Source organism: Gossypium arboreum, chromosome 12, assembly GCF_025698485.1.
Source record: "Gossypium arboreum isolate Shixiya-1 chromosome 12, ASM2569848v2, whole genome shotgun sequence".
In the NCBI taxonomy this organism is placed as follows: domain Eukaryota; kingdom Viridiplantae; phylum Streptophyta; class Magnoliopsida; order Malvales; family Malvaceae; genus Gossypium; species Gossypium arboreum.
Window position 1 is genome coordinate 3,889,074 of NC_069081.1, and position 23,505 is coordinate 3,912,578.

At 33.7% G+C, this 23,505-nt stretch overlaps 2 protein-coding genes and 1 non-coding gene across 5 annotated transcripts; all 3 read right to left on the minus strand.

Moving 5' to 3' along the window:
• Positions 1-184: 184 nt before the first annotated feature.
• On the minus strand, positions 185-5,112 carry LOC108477441 (uncharacterized protein At4g06598-like). The gene is made up of 7 exons (XM_017779987.2): positions 4,882-5,112; positions 2,752-3,480; positions 1,990-2,065; positions 1,757-1,883; positions 704-886; positions 555-604; positions 185-464 (listed from the first exon to the last, which is right to left on the minus strand). Exons 2-6 carry the CDS (start codon positions 3,459-3,461, stop codon positions 600-602), a joined length of 1,101 nt encoding a protein of 366 aa, XP_017635476.1. The 5' UTR covers positions 3,462-3,480; positions 4,882-5,112; the 3' UTR covers positions 185-464; positions 555-599.
• A 3,347-nt stretch (positions 5,113-8,459) lies between these two features.
• On the minus strand, positions 8,460-8,533 carry TRNAR-UCG (transfer RNA arginine (anticodon UCG)). The gene has a single exon. It is a non-coding gene; the product is annotated as a tRNA-Arg (tRNA).
• Positions 8,534-9,560: 1,027 nt separating this feature from the next.
• LOC108478270 (phospholipase D delta-like) lies at positions 9,561-16,213 on the minus strand. Of its 3 annotated transcripts, none has more exons than XM_053023257.1 (11): positions 15,814-16,213; positions 13,787-15,030; positions 13,475-13,591; positions 13,107-13,301; positions 12,050-12,322; positions 11,899-11,967; positions 11,639-11,786; positions 10,856-11,004; positions 10,553-10,723; positions 10,265-10,462; positions 9,561-10,148 (listed from the first exon to the last, which is right to left on the minus strand). In XM_053023257.1, the coding sequence occupies exons 2-11, from the start codon at positions 14,717-14,719 to the stop codon at positions 9,855-9,857; spliced, it is 2,547 nt and encodes an 848-aa protein (XP_052879217.1). In that variant the 5' UTR covers positions 14,720-15,030; positions 15,814-16,213; the 3' UTR covers positions 9,561-9,854. The 3 variants fall into 3 exon arrangements, with proteins under 3 accessions (XP_052879217.1, XP_017636197.1, XP_052879218.1); XM_017780708.2 differs by lacking the exon at positions 15,814-16,213 and adding an exon at positions 15,341-15,518 and having other exon boundaries at positions 13,787-15,026; XM_053023258.1 differs by lacking the exon at positions 15,814-16,213 and adding an exon at positions 15,341-15,518.
• Positions 16,214-23,505: the final 7,292 nt, after the last annotated feature.

Consider the following 23,505-nt stretch of genomic DNA (forward strand, 5'->3'; position numbering starts at 1 on the left):
AATCCTTTTCCAATCAAATTTTTATTCCCTTATTTTTGTAAACTGCGTTGCTGTCCATTCTTTCTTTCTTTTCTTTTTCTTTTTCTTTTTTAAAAAAAAAAGCTCTTTTTAATGGGTAGAGTTTGAATTGTTTATAGCTTCTGAGATTGCTGAAGGAGAAATTCAAGCAAATCAAAACCAAAGGAACCCAGAAAGAAAACCTGGATTTCGATTTTCATTTAGAAACATTTTACAGGAAATATTTCTCTACCATTTATGCAAATTATAGAATAATGCACATCCAAACATCCTAAAGATCTCTGAAACTAACGTAGATACTCAGAAATGAAGGGAAAATGGATGGACCACATAAAAAAAAAATCTAAATCAATCATAACCATTGATGAACAGACAAGATACTTGAGGGAGTAAAAGTGAAACATGGAACCTGCTCTTACGTTTACCACCTCAGGTGCATCGTATGTCTGAAAAAGAAAAGACAATTCTCTGGCAATTATGACCAGGTGCTGCACATGAAGATAATAAAAGAGGGTAAAAAAGGGTTAAGAGCTGACTGAGAAATAAAGAGAGGATCAGTCAGAGAGTGGATGAACTTTGCTTTAGCCTGCAACAACCAAAACAACAAAATTTCGGTCAGCAATGGCATCGGCAAGGATAAATTAAAAGATTTAATTGCAGAATGGTGCGGGTAGAGGGTCATGACCTGAATTGGAATCCTTGTGTTTCAGAGAGAGGTTCGCAAATTGGGAATCAAGATCTCTACTGCTGGATGGCCGATGGCTAGATGATGATGATGATGATGGCTTCTGCTTTTGATGTTGTTGTTGCTGCTGCTGGTACAAGACTCGAAGCCTACCAATCTCCCTCTCCAATACTTCATGCTCAACTGGAACACAATGATTTGCATAATTTAGTTTTCATTCAATGACATTCTGTTTTAGTTAATTAAAATAATTACTGTTTATCACAAGACAGATCAATGACTGCCTCTGGGACGCATCGGCCTTTCTCCATAACTATTCATGCTTCTGGAAAAAACCCCAAATCATTGTTAAAAGATCTTGTGCCCCCAAGCCTCTTATTCTTCCTATTTATTATTGAGAAAAAATATGGAGAAAAATCCAATTTAAAAACTTTTAATGAAGTAGTTTTTGAAATATATATTTTATAAAAATAGTTAATTAAAGTATTCAAAATAATAAAGGTCAAAAGTTTAAAAAAAGAAGTTACCATAAAAAAATTAAATGACACATTTCTATGTTACTCTGGTCTTTAAGTACCCCTTGTTAGCACCATGCCTAACACACTTTCAAACATAAGTACGGGAATTTGACCCTCTAAGCACCTTTCAAATACATAGAAACTAAGTAAAATTGACATAACAGTCTCAGATGCATACCTGTATCCAACATTCATAGCCGAGTATGAGTAATATGGTCACAATTTAAATGGGAAGAGGAAGGAATAAATTTCCATTTCTCAAGCTATCTCAAATCAACTATCCAGTAACCCTTTTCGTAAAAGTTTCTACTGCTTTTCCTCTTATAGCCATTTATGGGATAAAAAAGGAAACTAAAATGGATACTAAGACCTCTCATAGTGCCAATTTATAGAGGTTCATATGGACTACATACAAATAATTACAATCAAGGGGAGAAGGGGGGGGGGGGGGAGAGGGCAAGGTCGTCATGCAATATGTAATGCAGAAAAAACAACATATAATTATAGCCTTAGAGGTCAGGGGTTAGATACTTACGATGTTTGATAAGCTGCTCCTGGGCTAAACTCTCTAAACGCTGTTTAAGAGCTTTGTTCTCCATGTTAAGAATAAGATTCTGCTGGTTGAGGAATTCAAGCTCAGCTGAAACTTCAGATCCTTCTGCCTGTTGAGAAAGTTAACACTTCATTGTAAGACAAACTGTTTCATTACTTCAAGTCAATTTGAAAATAAGTGAAAAATCAAAAACTGAAGTTTCAACTAATTCTTGCCTGCAAAGCCTGAACATTTCTTTCCAGCTCAGCTATGTACTGAAGTTTACGCACCCTTGAGCGTTGAGCAAACTGCCTGCAATAGATGGTGGCAAAGCACAGTGACATTTGCAACCAATATCAGGTGTTGGTATAATGACCAAATATCTATACTGATAAAAGTTTCAAGAATCACAGGAGAAAAATGGAGTCACTAGTTATTAATAAAGGATATATCACTTAAACAGCCACACCAGAATAATAACTTTTGAAGAGACAATGCATGCATGTAATTCCTTTTAATAAAATAGAAACCATATGAACATGCATTGATGTGTGCCTATGCAGGAAAAATATGTGATCCAGAGTGAAGTCAAGCACCAGTAACCTCCTCATGCTCTGTATGACCATTCGTAACCACAAGAAACATCTAATGGATGCACCCTATGAACCTGCAGATCCTAATTCTAGCATCAAAATCCCATTGGAAATCAGTTGACAAGCCCCTTGTCAATTTGGCCATTTTAAGGAAAGGTAATTAGTTACAAACAACATTAACAAAATTAAGAGCAACCATGTTCCTTGAGTTCATAAAATGTAACTCTTAAAAGATATTAACAACAGTCCAAAACAAATGCAGAAAACAAAATATAAGGAGGGAAAAAGGAAAGAAAAGAAAAAGAAAAAGCAGACACAATCATGCAACAAGGAAATTGTTATGCGTTACTCCACCATGATAGTAACATAAGCCCAACAACTGGAACAATAAAATAGGCTACTCACTGCTTTGCACGTTTTGTATCACTGTCAGATGACGAAGACTTAGCATAAGAATTATCTTTTTTCTCAAAATATGCTTTTGCCTCAAGAGGGGAAGATTCAGCAGAATCTTGTTTTTCACTTGTTGTTGATGGAGCACTCTCTACTTCTTTTAAAGCACATGATGATCCTGAACCCTGAAGAATGGAGTTTTCTCTACGAGAAGGAAGCCCACTTGAATGAGTCACAGCATTCAAAGATGAATCCCAAGGCCTGTTATTTTGTTTTACTAAGTTCACATCATTGTAGAAAGCAGCAAGCCGAGCATCTTTTTTACTGTGATAATCAAATTCCAGAGATGCCCAAGAAGGTGCAGAAATCATGTTTTTATATCTGTACTCCTCTTGCGCTGCATAATCAAGGTTACGAGCATTTGATACATCAATGTATGCAAAAGAGTCACTCGATGAACGTCGATGACCTCCTCTGCGCATAGGAGTAATATCTGGCTCATTAAGGAGATCATCAAGCCAAGAGGGTTGATCCTCTATCAGAAAGCTTTCAGAAGAAGTGTGCATGTGGTGTGTATTTCCCTCTCTAGAATTTTGAACCAATCCAATTACATTGTTGGAGACATAATCAGTAAACGGTTGGGAGATTGTAGGGAAGGGACATTTTGGAGGAAGTAAAGCATGCTTTCCAGCACATATCGAATCTCTTATGTTATTAGCCATGACAAAGAACAAACAGTTCCTGCAAAGAGCATACAAGAGAAAGGTAAAGCAATACATCAATTATGATTCTTAAAGACAAACACAAAATTCCAAGAAAAGTGCAGCAGTTATGTTTTCAGTTAACAAACCAAGAGACAACAAGCCCTCCATTCAACAAAGAAAATCAAAGGAACAATAGATTGTATCCTGCATCCAGCTCATAATAGTTATATACCAGATAATGACCTAAACATAAAACATCCATGTCTGGTACACAGCATACACATAAAAAAAACAAAAAAAAAAAAAGGAGCCATCATAGCAAATATTCACAATCCAAAAGGAAAATCAAAGAAAACAATAAAAAGAAAAGCTTGTGAATCATGCATTACATAACATCAATTTTGTCCGTGTTTGCCATTGCCAAATCTTACAATAAAGGTTAAAGAAAGCCAAAAAGAAAAGAAGAAGAAGAAAATTGTATCATCGTCCAAAATCTTTGTTAATGATCAGTATTTTGCTAGTTTTTGTTGAAACAAGGCTCATAAAGAACATCATAAATATTATTAGAAAACACTGAATCATAAAGGAACATCGCCATATCTGCATCAAACACCCTTGTCAGAAACACATTTTCGATGTAATCATATTCATATCTTCTAGAAAAATGTTTACTGTTGCATATGTAGTAAAATTCTCATGGCACTGTAGCAAAGACCAAATAATGGAAACCAGTAAGCAAGGAATAAAACCCCCACATTCCCATGGCTCAGCCTGTGGAAAAATTACAGAACCAAACAGAAAACAACATAAAAGAATATAATCCCCAAATGCAAACCTCTCCAATAAAATTGGCGCAGGTAACACGTTTACAGGAAATAGATCAAGACAATCCTCAAAACAACCTTCAAAAAAATCTAAAACTCATTACCTTAAATCACACACTTCAATTTATTCGACAAAAATGGAAAAATTCAAAGCTAAATCTCTCAAAACTGGCAGACGCAGACTAACTTACAACAACGATTATGACATTATTTTTACTTTGAGGCAACTGATTATGGCACTACTTGTGTTCTAAATAATTCAATCAATAAACAAATAAAACATAACCTAAGCTGAGCTAAGCAAAGGTATAGAAGAGTGAAAAAATCCAAAAACACAAAAACAGAAACGCAGCCCATTAAACAAAAAGAAAATAAGAATAATAATAATAACAAAGCTAAAGAATTGAAGATTAGGTATCCATTGAAAGGAAATGTTACAATGTGAGAGATGAAAATAAATTAAAATTGATAAAAACAACAAAAAAAAAAGAAGAAGAAATATTCGTTTTGGAATCTAAGGAAAGAAAAATGAAAATAAAAACAAACCGAAGATGATTATTATTATTTGTTAAAATTGTAGATTATAAGTAAGAAATTATAGGTGAAAAGCTTACCTTTCGGGGATTGAAGAATTGAGATCTCGAAATGCAATGTTTCTAAATCGGAGGCAAACTATTTCTTACGGTTTTTCTCTTTCATTTTCTTTTTCTTGTTTTCCGGCTTTTTTGGGTGCTTTCTGTTTTATGGAATGAAGCCCTCTCTTCTGTCTTTATTTTCTTTCTTTATTTCTGCCTCTACGTTGTCTTGATATAATTTTGAATTGCATGCGAAATTAATTTATTATTAACACAAACCTGTAATAAATATAATAATGACGTAATAACGTTATTTGATTTGAATGATTTTTAGACAAGGATATAAGAAGCTATCTATACTGCAAAAATAAATAAATAAATACTAAAAATGTCATATCACTGCTTCCATTTAATTTTTAAATTAGCCTCAAAATTGAAATTTACCAGTCATTACTCATCATTCTTCCAACTTATTAATTCTATATTAATTTTTTTACTAAAGTTATATTTTTATTGAATTTTTTATTCATTTTAATTTAAAATAATTTGATTTAAAAATAATAAGATAATTAATATAATATTGTTCGATATTAATGACCACCAACCTGAAATCTAGGTAAGTTCAGGTCATCTACTCGCGACCCGATTAAGCCCCACCAGATGGATGTGCCCGAGACATACAGTGAAAGGACAACTAGAAGAGCTCGCGATATCAGCTTGCACAAGCTAATTGGAGTTCAAGTCCCAGTTCATATATACCCAATGAGTTCGCATATAAGAGGGTTGTGAGATCTAGCAGGCGACCCAAAACGGTACACGTGTCCAACATGTCTGAGGCCTGCTCAGAATGTCAATCCTATTAATAGTGGGGTCAAGTCCGTAAACAGTGATCATATGTATAAATATCTGAATGTTCCCTTTAATGAGACAGAAAATTACTCAACAAATATAAAAGTTAAATAAAATTGTTATTTTATAAAAATAAACTTTTTTTTTATATATGTATTTTTTTCAAAATTTTATTTTATTAAATAAAAATTCTAATTTAATTTATTGTTTTTAATATTCATAAGTTAAATTATTGTTAACTATTAAAACATAATATTTGAAAGAATTTTTCTTATTAAATTATGTTTACAAATCCTAAAATTAATATAGAGGGCAAATTTTAATTAAAAATTAAAGTTGTTGGCAAAATTTTATAAAATTCAAAGCTTAATTATAATGACAAATATCAATGAAAACAAAATATAATGACAAGTTTTAATGATCACCGTATATGATAACAATTTTGCATTTTAACGCTAATTTTTAAATTAAATTATTAATGTTTTAATAATAATCTATTTAATTTAGTAAATATAATATATTAAACAATATATTCAAATAAAATTATCATGAAATTAATATATATTATTTATTATTATTATTCTTGAAATATTTTAACTTGAAAATTAAAAGTTGTCATATCACATTTTATAATAGTAAAAGAATATAAATTAATTAAAATGAACATATGTGAACGTCAAATATTATAATTTAAATATTTTATTTTTAAGAAAAGTAAAGTGATACTTTATTTTGAATATAAATTAATATTACTTAATTATTGAGATTCAATTGACTTGATGTTCGAATATTATTATATATTACTCTTTATCTTTTATATGTGAAAATCAAATATATTTTTGCAACATAGGTCAAATATTATCAGATATTTGAGAATCTGATTTTTTTGTTTTTTTCCTTTGTTCTTTCACCACATAGGTATCTTTAGTTGCTTATTAGTTGGTTGTTACAAAATATGAATATTTACTTTTATTCAATCTTTGATGGGATTGGCTCGTATAAATAACGAAATATTATATGAAAAATTCGTTCAAAAAATATTAAAAATCACGGATAAATGAGGCTTTAGTTTTTCACTAAATAAACAAACGAGGGTACAATAGGGAGAAAATAAACTTAAATGTACTAAACGTACAAACCCAAATCTCGAAAATAAAGCCTAACTTTCATAGAGCAAACCCGAAAATAAAACACTAATTCTCGTAGAGTTCTTTCAAAAGAGATATAAAATTCTCTTTATAGTTACCACTGAAACTCTCACCAATACTTATCTAAGACTACAACTTGTCGCCCCCCCAAAAAAAGCCTTGTAGTATTACATCTTTAAATGTCTTATCGAAACAGAGATACAAAGCCCCTTTAAATAGGCTAAGTTAAAAAGGCTAAAACAATTAAAATATCCCTGAAGTAATCAGAGTTCAACTGAGAGAAGTCATACTTGCCTATCAAAACGCGATTGTATTACTTGAAGAATACGTCGCGTCGTCGTGACATTTCATGCATGCTCATCACGATGTTGTCCTCTTTGCCAATTGGAGAACTTGTCGCATCATCTCGATGTTCCTCGTCGTGATATTGCTCCTCTTCACGATGTCAATGTTTTTCATGTCGTGATGTCATGCCTATTTCGCCTCTTTTTTTGTTAAGTACCTACAAACTGTTTGATAAATGCGAGTCACACCCCATATTTTTTTTAAGCTAAGAGAAAGGAAACAAAGGAAATATTATATATATATATATATATATGGATTCTTGTTCATTTCATAGTTTCATAGATTCATAATTGGAGAATTTTTGCAAGTGGCTTAGCTTTTGAATCTCGCTCATCACCATAGGCATAGGATACTTCATGTGCTGCCTCTGGATTCTCCTAGAAATCAACCAATATACCTGGGTCATGAATGTTACGGATTTTTGGATATGTTGCATACCTTTTGCTTGTCTTTCCTTCAACTAGCTTTATTAACCAATGCTTTTTTCTTTTTCTTTTTCTTTTTCTTTTTTATCATCAGACATCACATGTGAAAGAGCTGCAAGTCCATCGATATTGGACCTACATCACTAAAATCATCATTAATGCTTAAGGGGCGATGTATGTGTTTGAGTTTGCTAAATCTCTCTTTCATTGAAAGAATCCATGTTTGATAAACCACCATACACTTGGAGAAGCATAATATATCGGAGATGATGATCTTCTCCAGAATAGTCTCCAATGTAGACAACTCCAACACCAGCATGGCATCACCAAGAACATAGTAAGGCCATTCACTTGTAGGGTTCACCTCCTCAAGTCAAGCACATTGTGAACAACCAATAGTTTCCCAGCGGTTCATTTTTAAATGAGAGATGCCTTGAAGTCAACCCCACATGCAGCCGTAGAACACATGGACATTAAACGTTAGAAAAAAAGGGCGGAAATATACCTCAGTTTTATCCATGGATGGAAGGATTAATGCCTTCAACTCAAACTTTGCTCCCTTCCACATAATCACTCAGAAAGGAGCTTATAGTTAGCTTTCTGTCGCCTGATGAGTCATGAAAACTCCACCTCTGAAGGTAGTGTGATTAGGTTCCTAAACAATTCCAAAATAGTAAAATTACATCATCATTTCCATTTCCCCTGAACTAACCAAACCTTGTCTAGAAAATATGGTAAGGACGCAGCATGATCCAAGTGAAAGCTTCTTCATAAAATGGCAGAGACAAATGAAAAAACAAAAGAGACAAAGATCAAAGCAAAAAGAAAGGGGAAAAAGAAACCACAAAAGCGACCACAGTGGGAGTCGAACCCACGACCTTCTGATCCGAAGTCAGACGCGCTAATCCACTGCGCTATGCGGTCGTGGATGCTTAATTTGTTAAACTACTTTATTTAACTTTTAAAATTTAATCAGATTACTACTCGTACATTTTGCCCAAGTAAGATCATGTTTATAAAATCACTAGCTATAAAATAAATTTTATTTTTAATAAAATTTTTTACATAATTAAAATTGAAGTTAAAATAATTTAATCACGCATTATAATGTTTTAATAAAAAATAAATTGGGTCAATTATGTATATACATAATTATGTTTTATTATCCTTAGATTAAGGATTACATACATGAATGTTAATTTTAACCTATTTAGTTTATTTACTTTTATAATGTTATTAATTATTTTGAATATCTAATACGTCTAATATTCAATTAAATAGTGGAATGGATCTTTTCTTTAGTTATGTTAACATAGAATTTATTATTATCATTCACCTTAATTGATTATATTATAAAAATAGAAAAATAAATTATGTTAGATTAATCTCAAATCCGAATATAATAGAAAGACTAAAACTATAATTTGAACTTTCATTCTCTCCATGGCACTTCCCTTTCTTTCTCTCTGCCAAGTCGCTTCTTCTCTCTCCTAATGCCCCGTTCAATTAAAAATTAAACTAGTAATATAATCTATTAGATCATCAATTCTCAATCAAATCAGTTCATATGGATCAAATAAAAAAAATTCATAAAACTCGATTCAATCTTTTCAACCGTCAATTCAATTGATTCTAATTAATTCAAGAATTAATTGATATTTTATCTTATTTCAATCTAGTGTTCTGCAAATTTTTAATCTATTCAATCCGATTCTGTTCTAAAATAGTGTTAAATATACGTGGAAAGCTGAAAATAAATGCTAGATGTTAACGCTAGGATAGGTACTTAACAAGTCCCTAGCTGCAGTAAAATATGTAATTATAAATATAGATATCGGAATCTGATCCATTAGAGAAAGAAAATGAAAAACAATGGATGTTTAGTAGGTGGATGTAATAACTCCAATACTTTTTTTTTCCTTTAACCCTTTAATCTAACGAAACAGATGTCTTAAAACAAGGTTTAAGTAATAAAGTAAAAGACTAATGTCAACATTCTCATACTGATTTAATGTGAAGCGAGGAGAGCAGGATTTCTATCTGTACAACTTGTTTGCAAGAAGGGGATATACATCAAAAATAAGTTTTTTTTTAAATACACTCAGCACAGCTTCTGAGGTCTTAAAAATCATTAAAATATTATTTTTCTCATGAAATAATTTCTAACTTTCTGTCATATCTTAACTCTTGTTTAATGATACATCCTGCAATTTGTGGCTTACAATGGCGTCGCCATGTCTGTTCTTTAAGTTGTTAGAACATCAGGAAGGTTGGTTGATGCTCCAAGAACTTTACCACCAACATCAGGAAACGTTTCATGGCCTGGGATTGGATTAACCGTCCCGTCTCTTCCAATTTCATATGGATACTGCATCAAGTGTCCCGTCAATTCGCAGTATTCATCATCCACATAGGCTTTCCAGTTACTTTTGGCAATCTCATTAACAAGTTTTACACATTCCAGGCTTTTTGGTTCCTGGAAATTATCGTCGAGTTTTCCCATTTGCTCAGCCCACAGAGACATCCGGTAACCATAAACCTACAGCAAACAATACTGTTGCAGCTTACAAATCTAAATAGTATACAAGTTGTTACTGCCTATATTCAATGGCATCGAGTTTATAAAAATCTGAAAAAGAGTCAGGAGTCCTGAACCTGGCCATGTGGGTGGGATTTCTTTCCTGCCCATGTATAATGTGGCTGGTAAGCACCCATAGCTATCTCGGTGTCCCTTGAACCTTCTAAGGATCTCTGGTTAATGTTAGCAGATCCCATTATAATATATTCATCATCCACTATCATCCCTTTTGCATGAACATATACCATGAATCTGCGGAACTTTTGCACCAATGCCTGCCAAAATAAGAGCAGATTGCTAGAGTTAATCCAATATAATGCCATAGGACACATAAAAATAAAAATAAAAACAAGAAAAGCTAATACCAGTTCACGGTTATCCTTATGGTTTAGTTTAGTTGAACTTTCTGAAGTTGGAGGCTCACGTTTACCGAGGCAATAGAAGTTCAAATAATCTTGTGGATGATATTGATCAGAAAGGCCTGCTTTTAGTAGTTCTTTTGCAATGATCGAGTACATCATGGTCACGGTTTGTCCCTATGTATTTAACACAAAAATGGGATGAATCACATAGATGCATTGGAAATTTCCTTCTTTTTTTTTTTCTTTAGTTGCAGTGAAAAAGGTTCACACTATTAGAGCATAATTCTTAATAAGGAATGAGAAAACCTGAAAATATAATATTTCCTGCACAGCATTGCTAGTTGGCGCACCCTCTGGCCACATAGGTATTACTATATACACCGCGAAACGCTCATTTGCACGGATTTTTCCCGCAATTTTCAGGGCCAGCTCCATAGGGACTAAGTTATCAGCACCTAGTTATAAACAAAAAATCCCATTGCTATTTCATATATGATGCCCACAATACAAGAAAAGCAGATAAAACACTCCATAAACAAAGAACTGAAGACTTAATTTATCTTGCCCTGAAATCAGAGTAAACTACAAGCATGTCGAGATTATGTCAAGATGTTAATAGGGAAATCCAAATAAAAATGAACTTATAATCAAGCTACCACTGGGACTTTTAGAAAATATACCAAGGAACCGTAATTCGAAAGAAAAGAAATAATGCAATTACTATAATCTTTTATGCGTATATACACATGCTAAACATAGTTATGAGTAAAGGAGAATCATTGATGTTTATCTCGGAAGGTATACAGTAATTATGCATCTTTTAGCTAATTGGAGATAGGTCCATTCGTTTTATTGACATTATGAAGTGGTTGGAGGATATAGAGTGCACCAATTACCATCAAAATAATATTAGCTAAAAGGAAGGGCAAATATCAATCAGTGTGAATAGTTGATTTGTTCAAACATAACCGGAGAAGGACAACCAAGCCATAGTTAAATGGTGGTTCCCGCAAAAATTCCCATTCAACCAGCTAAAACAAAACAAAACAAAACAAAAAAGTATAGTATTACCAGTCCATGATTTTTTACCTGCATTTTTGTAGGATGGCCAATAATATGAAGATCCAATGAAATACTGATTCTCTATATATATAAAGTGCTGTGCCGATCTTATTGCTTTTATATAAGCTGTGTGGATGCTCATATCTACCTTCAAGTTCTTTCTACAGATAAGGTTCTGCAGAAAGATACAAATCAAAATAACAGGGTCCCTTATGGATGTACAACTTAAAACACGGACTAAGAAAACCGTAATAACCAAAAAGGCATTACAACGGGCTAGTTTCGACCTGAGCTGCAGCTTGCTTAACATCCTTAGGAAATCCTTTTACAGATCCAGAATCAATGGACCGGAAAACCTACCAAAAAGAGAAATGACATTATCTCACCATGATAAGCAGAAAGAATAGATGTCATTTTATGGAACATAATCTTCCCAACCTGCACATGCCAATTCTCTGGGTCTTTTTCTTCTCTAACATGCACAACTGAGTCTCCATCAGAACCAAGAGAGGGACATGCTATTGATGGAACACGGTCTAGCTTTATCAAGGCGTCATCCTGCCAAGGACTGACCTTTCTTACCTTGAAGTCACGCCATTTTGAAACCTTTCTCCATCGTTGCTCAAAATTAGTCAATATGTCATATGCAGCAGGGCCCTCCACTTTGCAGTGTTGATCATGCCATGGTTGCCTTGGGCCATATGCATTAGTCTACATGTCAAGAGTTTGACTGTAAAAACCAATTCCACATAATATAACAGCATCTTGTTCAAGCAACTAGAAACTAAATCAAGTACCAGAGAGAGAGCTACGTGCAGGACACCATATCATGCCATTCAACATTGACATCACAGTTATCCAGCACTTTCCAACAAAAACAGAAGAAAACAACCTTGTCACATCTGACATCAAGCTTATATGAGTATAAAGCCTTATGCTTGAAGAATGGCATGAATGCCACAAGGATCCGCAAAGATATGCATATTCAATAAGTGATTGGAACCAAACAGACGTTAACCACTACTAATTGTCTATCTTTCAAATTTTAACACAGGAAATAACTATTGCTATATCTCTATCCTTACCTAGCCCTCCTCAAGGTAAATCTATTGAAACATTTAGGAATCATGGAGGAACATCTTTCTTCATCAGTTTATAGCAGTAGCAGCAAAAATCTATGAGAACGAAACATAGTTTCTAGCAAGTTTGCTCGTATTAGATTACCTTAAATGTTCTTTAGACATGAATAATTTGCCAGAATGTAATGTTTGCTTTTAAGAAGCCTACTTTTAAAAACATTTACATGGATATATAAAAGATCCATTAAATAAATGAAACCCAAAGTAAAGTAACTTCATCCTCTGCTAATGCTATGTATTTCTATAATATGCCCAAAGAAAAAACCTTAAACTCTCCAGGTTAGCAGGGCATCATACCAGAAATATCAATGTATACGTACCAATGCAGAAAGTCTGATGTGGAGAAAACCACTTACAGGAAATGTAGGATTATGAAAATCACCCTCAAAGATAGTGTCAAGATCTTGAAAGAGCCGGTGTTCAGGTGTGTCATATCTACCATCGCATAAATCTAGACCACCAATAAAAGCAGTTATTTTCCGAGTTTCTCCTGAGCCTTGGGAGTCAAGAATCACGCACTTCTGATGATGTGTGAAAAGGGTTCCCACGACCTGGATTTGAAGGATACAGTGAAGGCATTGATAAAACAAATCAAATGCATAGCCATCCAGCTATGACCAATAAATAATAAAAATCTTTCATGAGTATCCAAGTGGCAAACAGAAGCACAGTTGTTTTGGTACTAATACATAGTTCCGAAAATTCAAAGAAATAAATGCCTTACCTGTTGCTTGAAAAAACTAAGTTTGCTGCTTGCATAGCGCGGAGAGAGAACACAATGAACATTTGAGCGTTTGAAAAACTTTCTAGTCTCTTCATCATGAGTCTGCATAACACCTTCCTGCATTCAAGCCTAGCATCATTCAGGATGCATCTATGGCTAAATAATATCTGTAAATGAATATGCTATTCCATGTGCAGAAGTGGGGTATACTGGTTAAGGGTGGTTTGGGAATGCAACAATAACATTAAAAAGGGACTTTAAAGGCATGTGAAAGCTTCTTCTTAGGAATGACATCAGAGTCATGAAGAGTACCGTTTTCAACAGAAGCTTGTCATGTGAAGTTTTATCATCCCAGATCAGCAAAATCACACGGACCCCTTCTTGCGACTTGTGTTTCAACAACTCTCCCAAAGAAAGCTGGCCTTCCTCCGGTAAAGGCTTTGTTGATTCCCTCACAAGTTTTATAGGATGGAAGACAGACCAACCAACTACATATATGAGATGACGAGCATCCAGAATGGCATGGCATATATCTTCCCAACAACTGCCTTGCTTAAAACTTTTTCCATTATCAAGTGGAATTTCAGGTAGCATGAACTCAGGTACATGGGCATCCTGATAAAGGGTTATATTCCCCACTTTACGGAGAGGGAAATATGTATATGGAACCCCCGTGTAATCTGGTCCCTTCCCTACACCTTGTTGATATATAGGGTTTACACTCACTGGTTTATACTGAAGAGAAACATGCAGTTCAGGATTTCGATCACTCTTAGAATTACCAACAATAGCAAACCAACCGCTAATTTCATCTCCAGTAACGACCTTTTCAACAGCTATCTCAACTACTCCTATAAGTTCAGCACCAAGAACATCATTGTCCTTGACATGAAACTCAATTTTTCCTACAGGGTGTGCAACTGGCACAACAAAATGTTCATCCCAAACAGGGTTCTCACAATTGGAAATTATTCTAGATTGCGCAACTGTAGCCCCCGAAAGGCAAACAGATACATAAGGGTCACTAGTATTCAAAGTATGCTTGCTAGAGGTTTTGCCAAAAGGCTTGCTAGAAGCCTTCTTTTTGTTTCCAGAGCTACACATTGAAAACAATCTCCTCATTCTGTCTGAATTTAAATCCATATTTGGAAGAGATTTAGCTTCTATAATCCAGAAATCAAGTTCGCCATGAAGGAAAGTTGCTCCCTCAATCTCCCTTTTGCTTGGGAATTTGTCACGACCCATTCTCACTAGGAATTAAGCAAAGAACAACTCGTTGAAGCATCTCATGTTTACCAAACCTCAACCCCGCACCTCAAATCACAACAATCTGCTAAAATAAGAGAGGTAGATTTCTGTCCCCGGAATCTCTACTTGTATACGATTCAGTACGTGACTTGTGCCTACATCTTAGTGAGCAACTCCAACTGAACAACAAGCCTCGGTGCTTGAAGGATGCATCATCTTTTATCATAAAAATGAAGCACTCAGACAAAATGAAATACTCAAGAAAATGTTTCCATTACTCCGCCAAGCTGATCCAACAATCATCCTGCCTAATAAAAAAAGAAAAGGAAATCAGAATTGAATGCACCATCACTCAGTGCCTGCAGAAATTCCATTGATGAATACCTATCTTGTCCAAAAACAGTTCATATTCCATATAAACGTATTTCAATGATCCTAACTGATCATCAACATAAATGAAAAGGAAAAAGAGTTCATCATTTAGTTACAAAATTCCGCCATATCAACGTATGAAAAAAAAAACTATTATTTATTACCAAAAAGAAAACAATATTATGTAGATATCAAAACCAGCAAGAGAATTCAAAATTGAAAATGAAGAAAAGGAGCCTAACCCACATTATGGTTATGGAATGCAAATGCAATAGTTGTTTTGCATTAAGTGGAGTATGAAGAGGGGTGCTGAAAAGATGAGGAAGAATATCAAATTTATGAATGGGGTTAAAGAAAGGAAGAGAAAGAGAAACAGCTGAAGAAGTGTAAAGGAGATAAGAACAACATTTTGCCCGCATTTTCCTTGTTTGAGTTTTGGTTGAGTGAGGGAAAATTGAAGCGAATAGGGGGGAGAAATATGAGGCAACGGTTGGTTTTGATTGAAACTTGGAACTTGTAAGGAACCCATTATCCTTAATTCACACCCATTGTTACCCGAATTATACGCTTATATGTCGATTTTTCTTCTAAATATTAATATGTATGACAATTTAGTCGAAGGTAAGGGCCAAGTTTCAAGGTTGCTGCAAAAGGATCATAAGTAACGTGATCTGCGAAATGAATACAAGGCTATGCAACTTGATATCACTCCCAAGTACCTTTTGACTGCTTTCGACAGAGAAAAGAAAACCCAGTGTGCAACATGCAAGTTGAGTTTTCGACTTTTGAAATGGAGGTTCCATTGATAGCATGGAAGTTTGGTGTCTCCAAAAGGAACAAAATGCAGGTCGCCGCCCCAATGGAAGCAGACTCTTCTCTCTTCAGCTAGGCTGCATATGAGAGGAATACTACGGTCATTCTCTACCACTGGCAATCGCAAAATTGCTACCGGAAATAAATAATCAGAATCAGTTGGAGGTGTAGTAAAAGCCATATCAGAGGTTTCTATAAAAAATTATTTACACTTGTTCTACCTTCTCATCAAAGAATACTCCACACTCAAAACTTAAGTTTCTCCAAAGGGAAGACAAGAGAAGGATTGATTAAACGCAAAATTGACAAGAGAATTAATTTTGTTTTCTAAAAGTGGCATTTAAATTATAATTTTTGAGTAAAGTTCACTGCATGGTTTTTTATTTCTATTATGTCAATAATAATGTCCTTATCTATCTAAATTAAAATTTTCGTTGCTCTCTAATTTCGATATAATCAATATGTTTTCTTTTTACTTAGGTATATGCCAATTAATGTACATCATTTAAATACTTTGGTTTCGTATGTATCTATGATTCGCATTTTGAACAATATCTATAGGATAACTTTTGTCGTGAAAGTTTTCTGACGTTTTTATACCGTATCTTATATTTCTCTCGATTTATACTCTAATACACAAATTAATTGGTTCGATTGGGCTAGTTATATGTTGTGTATTACCAACGATTTTCACAGAATGTGATAAGATGATGTCTTGAGCAGTTACATATTCGAGACCCTTGACATAAATAAAGGCGTTATAAGTTCCATACAATTCCCTCTCAATACAACTTCTTTCAAATTCATTAAAATTTCATAGACTGATTATTAAATACCTACTATGGTAGAATATTTGTGTGATATTTTCTTAGATTCTGCATGTGTAATGCATGTTCCTTCTAGTTCTCTAAGCAAAGCTTTTTGCATCACAATGCCTTTTTTACGTTGGCTTGGCCTTTCATAAGTGAAGACAAAATAAAGCATCCATAATAAAGGCACTTACTATTTGCTTTTGATTCAACACACTTTTACTGTAGTGTCCAAGTCGAAGTAGAGGCTTTTACTTTCTCTCGAACCATAATGATATTATTTTATTTAATTAGATTATTGAATCATTTATTTCTCTTGAAATTTTTTTAGTGTTTATTTCTGCACGTATTTTTAGGCGATCTACGACCATTATGTGGCATAGGGGTTACATCACATACGAAACTTAATAGTATACCACTTCTATGAATAGCTCAAAATGTTGCATCTATTCTAAGACCAAGACCCTTTATCATAACTTCTGCTCATTGCATACCTTTGTCTACCACTGCTCGAATAGCATTTCCCACTACGATTTAAGCAGCAAAAAGGGGTCCCCCTTCTTGTACCCTTGAACCCACAAGTTTTGGCGGAGGGCAAAGAGATTATTCGACCCCATACATCTGTAACAATAACAATGGTATTGTTGAACCTTGTTTGAACACGAATAGCTCCTTTTGGTATTCTATGTGCACTTTTTTGTGCACTACTACGCCATTCCTACATGAATTCACTTTTAGTATAAGTTTTGTCATATTTTATCATTTCATAAAGATAAGTCAGAGATACATAGATATATCCATTCATGTCAAAACAGATCTTTTATTTTTATTTGTTTATCGCTTTTTTTAAGATTAGTTTCTTTTCTTCTAGGAGTTCTTTTTAGAATAGAAATATCATTCTCGTCTTTGTTTATGTCTCAGGTTAAGACAAATTATGATAATTTGTCCCCTCATACGAATTAGGTGATATTTGATAAGTCATAATTTATACATATTTTTATCCCATGCTTAGCACATATTTGGATAAATTATCATTAGATTTATGGAATTTGATGCTCCTAATCCTTTAATTTCATGTTTTATACTTAGGTGAGCATAGGAGAGTAAAAAGAGCGAGAAACGGGCCAAAAACGGAGAAAATAGGTCAACGTGGGAAATCAACACGGCCTGGACTTCCTTACATGAGTAGACCACACAGTTATGTAGTTTTAGCAAACTCTAGAACGGCCTGGACTTCCTTACATGGGTAGACCACACGCCCGTGTCTATTCAACAGACTCAAACACGGTTTGAAGCACTTGCACACGGGCGTGTCCCTATCGAGCCCAAGTTTAGTTCTATTTGGAAAAGGCCACTCTTGAGGGTTTGGAAGCATTCTAAAGCCTATTTAAACACCCTAGAGGAGGCACTTAGGAGACACACGGAGTAAGAGGCAAGGAATTACTCGAAGAAAGCCGATTGATCCATCTCAGAAGCCGGATTCTCCTTCAAGACTGAAGATTTTCCTTCACTTTCCTTCGGGATTTTGGGGTTTCTTTATATTTTGTTATCATTATTTTTTTGAGATGTTTTCTTTCACACTTATGAACTAAATCCCCTAAATACCTAAGGGGAATGAAACCTAAGACGGATCTTGTTATTATTTTCTGAATTATATGATAAATACTTGATTTGTTCTTAATTATGTGTTCTTAATTCTTGCTTTAATATTTCAGGATATTGATTTAAGTATTGATGTGCTTATTCAGAGGAGCAAAAGTCCCTGTCTAAGAGTAGTATTAGCATAATTAAGCGGAGTTGATTTCATCCCTAGACATAGGGCGACATAAATCTGCCGGATTAAGGTCAAACCTAATAAGGAAATCCATAGGTCGAGTTAATGCAACACTAGGGGTTTTAATTAGAAAGAGATTTCAATTAATCAACTTAGGGTTAGACGTTGTTAGTCTCGAGAGAGATAATAATATAAATTAGGGATTTCTACGGATCAAGTCAAGTGAATAAATCGTCTAATTCAGAGTCAAATAACAAGTGAAGTCTAGCTGGATTTTCCCTTGGGTATTGTCCAAATCAATCAGTTTTCCCAAAAGTATTTCCCCAATTACTTTCTATGCATTCTTAGTTTAGTTAATTAGTTTAGGTAAAACAAATCCCATTATTTTTAGGCTAGATAATAGAAAGAAGGTTAATACTAGTACTTTTAGTTCCTGTGGGTTCAACATTCCGGTCTTACTATAAACTATACTACTGTTCGATAAGTGTGCTTGCCTTTATCGTGATAATAGTTAGTTTTCAAGTACGATCATTCATAAATTTAAAACTTATCACGAGATATACTCATTAACATTTTTCACAAATTTTACAAACGGAAGCCCTTATTTTCATAGTTGTTATTCCTTTTTTTAATTCGTTCATTGGAAGAAAATAAGTTTCTTGACATTTGAATTGGATCCTCCTAAAAGGAATTTTGAAGTTGAAAATTGCTCAAATCCTTGTTGCGAAGGCTATAAATTATACACACCTGGTTGAATCATTAGCACTTACTCCACTTTTGTTGACTTTATCCCACGTTGGTAAAACTCTCCTGAAACTTACCCTAGAATCAGATCTTCATCATCTAAAGGAATTGAGAGTGAGAGTGATTTACTAATTAAACCTCCATGAATCCTTTTTTTCTTTTTGTTCTTTTATTCCAGGTAAAACTTCCTTGACATATCAACTATTGTAGGGCAGGAGGAGTTTTATCAAACAACCTATGTTTTTTTCTTTTTTTCACAAGTGGAAAGTTTCGAATACAATTCATGTACTGGATAGATTACCATATATAACACCATTTCTCCACCAATTCCTTCTAGTTGAGCCTCCCAATTTGTCATTATACCCCAAGAAGTAGAAAGAATTACAATCCTCATCCCACCAAAAATTATAGGAATTTATTGATAGTTGGAATAGATTTGTAGACCTGGTCGACTAATCCATCATAAATTTAAAATAGCTTTATGTGGTCCTTTTTTATTCCTTCTATGTCGTGAGGTTAAAACCAATAAAATATTAGTTGTGTTCTTGATGTTTCCTTACGTTATCTATAAGACCTCGTAAAAGTATTTTAACAATGTTTTCAATGATGTTAGTAGATCCTATTTGAATTGTTCCTTTTCTATTCATATCAGTATTTCGTATAAAGGTTATTATGTCAGCAATAGTGTCCTTACCCTTGGTAAACTAAAATTTTTGTTGTTCCCAAATTTTGATATAACCGTGGTTTTTTTTTTTTTTACTTAGTAAATGTATATACTTGAGACTCAATCTAGTAATTAACCTATGCCAATTAAATACTCTAAATACTATAACTATATTTGGGTCTCGTCTTATAATAACTTAAGAGCTAATGAAACTACTTTAATGAAATTAATTGTCTTAGTTCCCAAGCGATCGCACCAAAAATTCAAGTGCCCTTCGGATTTCCTTCTTGATCAATGACAACAACAACATTGTCATCATATTATATTATCATCTCATTGTCACGTTTGAGTTCTTTACAAGTACGTACAGTCAACTCTGATCACTTCTAGTCTTTCTAGAGGGTATTTTGTGCTACTTCCTAGATCACAGCAAATAACATCATTAGTATGAGCATATCGACGATTACTAGCTCCTATGACTCAAATACACATCAATTCTCGAGCCTCACTATTATCTGATACATTCAAATGGTTCTAAGGTTGAATAATTTTTTAAATCTCTTTTTCAATGTAACAAAAGGCAAAAAAAATATTGCTTGACTCGTAATTTTTTTTTTAATCCTAAGACAAGACTTCTTTCCATTAGTTCTGTATGCCTATCCTAAAATAATGAATTGAGTTTTTATAGGAACTTTTTATACCGCTATTGAAATAGTCTTTTTAGCTATATTTTCATCTACTCTAGTTATTTCATAAAGTATTCTGTCAGGTTTAAAGACTGCTACCTAATCCTCGGGAGATCCTTTGTAATAGTCGTTTTCAGTGGTGTTGGAACCAGTGGCTTCAGGACCACGATTTCGACTAGTGAATTAGTATTTTTTTTATTTAATATCTATGGGTAATTATTAGAGTCGTATAAGAATTTGGTTAAGAAATTTTAATATTTGGATAGTTAATTAAGTGAAAATGATTAAATCGTAAATGTTGTAAATGTTATATTCTTTAAGCTAAAAGTGTTATTTTAGATAAGAACAAGAGTGAAAGGCCTTACTGAATAATTATGCCCTTAATTGTGGTACTGGACGGTGGTGACTTGCTATATAGTGAAATTTAGTTTAAATCAGAAGGTCATTGTGGTAAATAGGTAATTAATAAACTAAAACATATGAAAAAGATGAAATAATCATTTTCCTTCTTTCTTTCACCCTAAAAACTGAAACACCATAGCCAAGGGAGGAATAAGCTTCAGTCAACACATATTCAATTGCATGGTATGATATTTTGGCCCATTTTAATGATTTTTATGTTTTTGAATTCGTTTTAGCTCAATCTAGCTAACTCGGGGGTATATTCATAAGATTGTTAAAAGTTTAGGGACTTGCATGAATGAATTGGAAGTTTTTTGTGAATTTAGTTCATAGATTATTAAGGTTGGTTGTTAAATAGATGAACTTTGTTAAGTGATTTTTTATGATTTTAAGGTTTAGGGACTTATTGATGGAAATGGTAAAATTTAAGGAAAATATGGTGAAATAGTGAAAGAAATGGGCTTTATTGAACCCTAGGGAAAATCGGCTAGCATGATGTTAAATTATTTATGGTTAATTTGCAAGTTTCGAGTTTAGGGACTAAACTACTTAAAAGTTAAAATGTTAGGGTTAATTTTGTAAATTCACATTAAAATGGACTATAAGTTTGAATTAATTAGTTTAAGCTATTTGAATTATTTAATTGAATGAAATTATTATTTAGATCAATACACAAATCAATCGGACTTGAAACGCGGTAAAGCTAAGGTTTTAGATTAGTCATCGACTCTACTTTTGCATCTGTGTTAGTCGAGGTAAGTTTGTATTTCAATTAAAGTAATTCATTTGATTTCATGATGTAAATTGATACCTTTAATTACATATCTATGAAATGGTGTTTGGATTTTCTTGATTGAGAAAAGAGAAAGACCATGATTGAAATATATCATAGCATTATACTCGAAAAGGAAAAGACCATGGTTGAAAGATACCATGGCATCCCTGAAACAATAAAAAGGTTAAAAAGGATATCAAATGAAAAGGATATCAATTGAAAGGATAGCATTGGAATGAACTATCATGTAAATGTTTTAAGGTTTGTTTTGTGAATAAACATTTTTGAATATATAAGAGTGTTTTGAAAATTATGTGTGTTTTGAAAATTATGTATATTTTACGCAAAGTAAATTTAGTAATTAAGTTGTGTTTACATGAATTTGAACTTACTAAGCATATTGTACTTATGTGTTGTGTTTTCTTGTAGATTTCGTGAAGCCTAGTAGATCGGAAGTTCAAGTCGGAGCATACACACTATCCATCTCTTTCTTGGTAAATGTTTTAAGTTGTTTTGCAACTTTGTTATGAATAACATGTATTAGAACTTTTGTTGGCTTGTCTATGTTTTTTATGTTTGATACTTAGTTTGGTGACATTTTGTGGTCAAGTATATATATGTTTAGTACCTTGAACAAGTAAATTAGTTGCAAGTATTTTAGGTCTTTGGCTTAATGCACAAGGTGATGTATATATATATATATAAGTTGTTTAGATGTGAATGGAATGTTTGATTAGTTCTAAATATATGGATTTAGGGTGATAGATGGAATTGTAATTATGGTTGACTGGCAAATTGGTTATTTGATTGTTTTTCTCATGATGATGTTAAATACCATTTGGTTTGGTGTTGGATAACTGTTTGGTTTTGGTTCATTTTGGCTTATAAATTGTGGTGTCAATGAGGCACATTGGTTAGGCACCTAGGTTGATTTATTTTTGGTATGTTTTGATTTTTTTGAATGTGTTTTAACCATATGAAAGTATCTTGAATTGGTTTGGTTTGGTGCTCAAGCAATTGGATTTGAATTAGCTTGCATTAAGGGTAATTTGTGAAGCATAGGACCTGGGACACGAGCTGTCACACGGTCATGTGCCACACACGGCCACATCATATGGTCGTGTGTCATTTAAACTTTAAGTGTAGGATGAACCACACGGCTTAGTGACACGGTCGTGTGACCAAACTTTGAATGTACACGACTAAACTTCGAATGCACACACGGTCTGGCACACAACATGCAACATGACCGTGTGACCCTATGTCAAATACCCACACAGGCGGACACACAGTCATGTGTCTCATACTTCGAATTGAACACGATTGAGCACACGACTATGTTTTCAAGCCACACGGCCTGGGCTATGTCCCACAACCTGGCCACAAGGCCATGTGACCCCTATTTTCAAAATTTTTCATATTTTTCAAATTTTTCTGTTTTGCTTCAAAATGGTCCCCGAATGCTCCCAAACTATTTTTAGGGCCCCGTAGGCTTGGTTTAAGGCTTGTAATGGTATTTTATGATACAAATGAAATGTTTAAATATAACACCTTTACCCGTATTCGACGCCAGAACAGGGCACGAGGCATTATCGGACTTATACACAAGCAATCATACAAAACCGAGACGTAAATTTCCATCAAAAATTTAAAACTTTTCACATTCATTCATGTCATCCAAATGAACCTTCGAGGCCCAAAACATGCATTGGAAGCGGTTCAGGACTAAACTAGTAACTTTAGA

Coding starts and splice junctions, on each gene's coding strand:
- LOC108477441 (XM_017779987.2), bottom strand. CDS start 3,461: ATGGCTAATAACATAAGAGATTCGATATGTGCTGGAAAGCATGCTTTA. Junction 2,066..2,751: donor GATACAAAACGTGCAAAGCA/GTGAGTAGCCTA, acceptor CATCTATTGCAG/GCAGTTTGCTCAACGCTCAA. Junction 887..1,756: donor GGAGCAGCTTATCAAACATC/GTAAGTATCTAA, acceptor ATTGTGTTCCAG/TTGAGCATGAAGTATTGGAG.
- LOC108478270 (XM_053023257.1), bottom strand. CDS start 14,719: ATGGGTCGTGACAAATTCCCAAGCAAAAGGGAGATTGAGGGAGCAACT. Junction 11,005..11,638: donor GCCATCCTACAAAAATGCAG/GTAAAAAATCAT, acceptor GTTTATAACTAG/GTGCTGATAACTTAGTCCCT. Junction 10,724..10,855: donor AGGAAATATTATATTTTCAG/GTTTTCTCATTC, acceptor TTAAATACATAG/GGACAAACCGTGACCATGAT.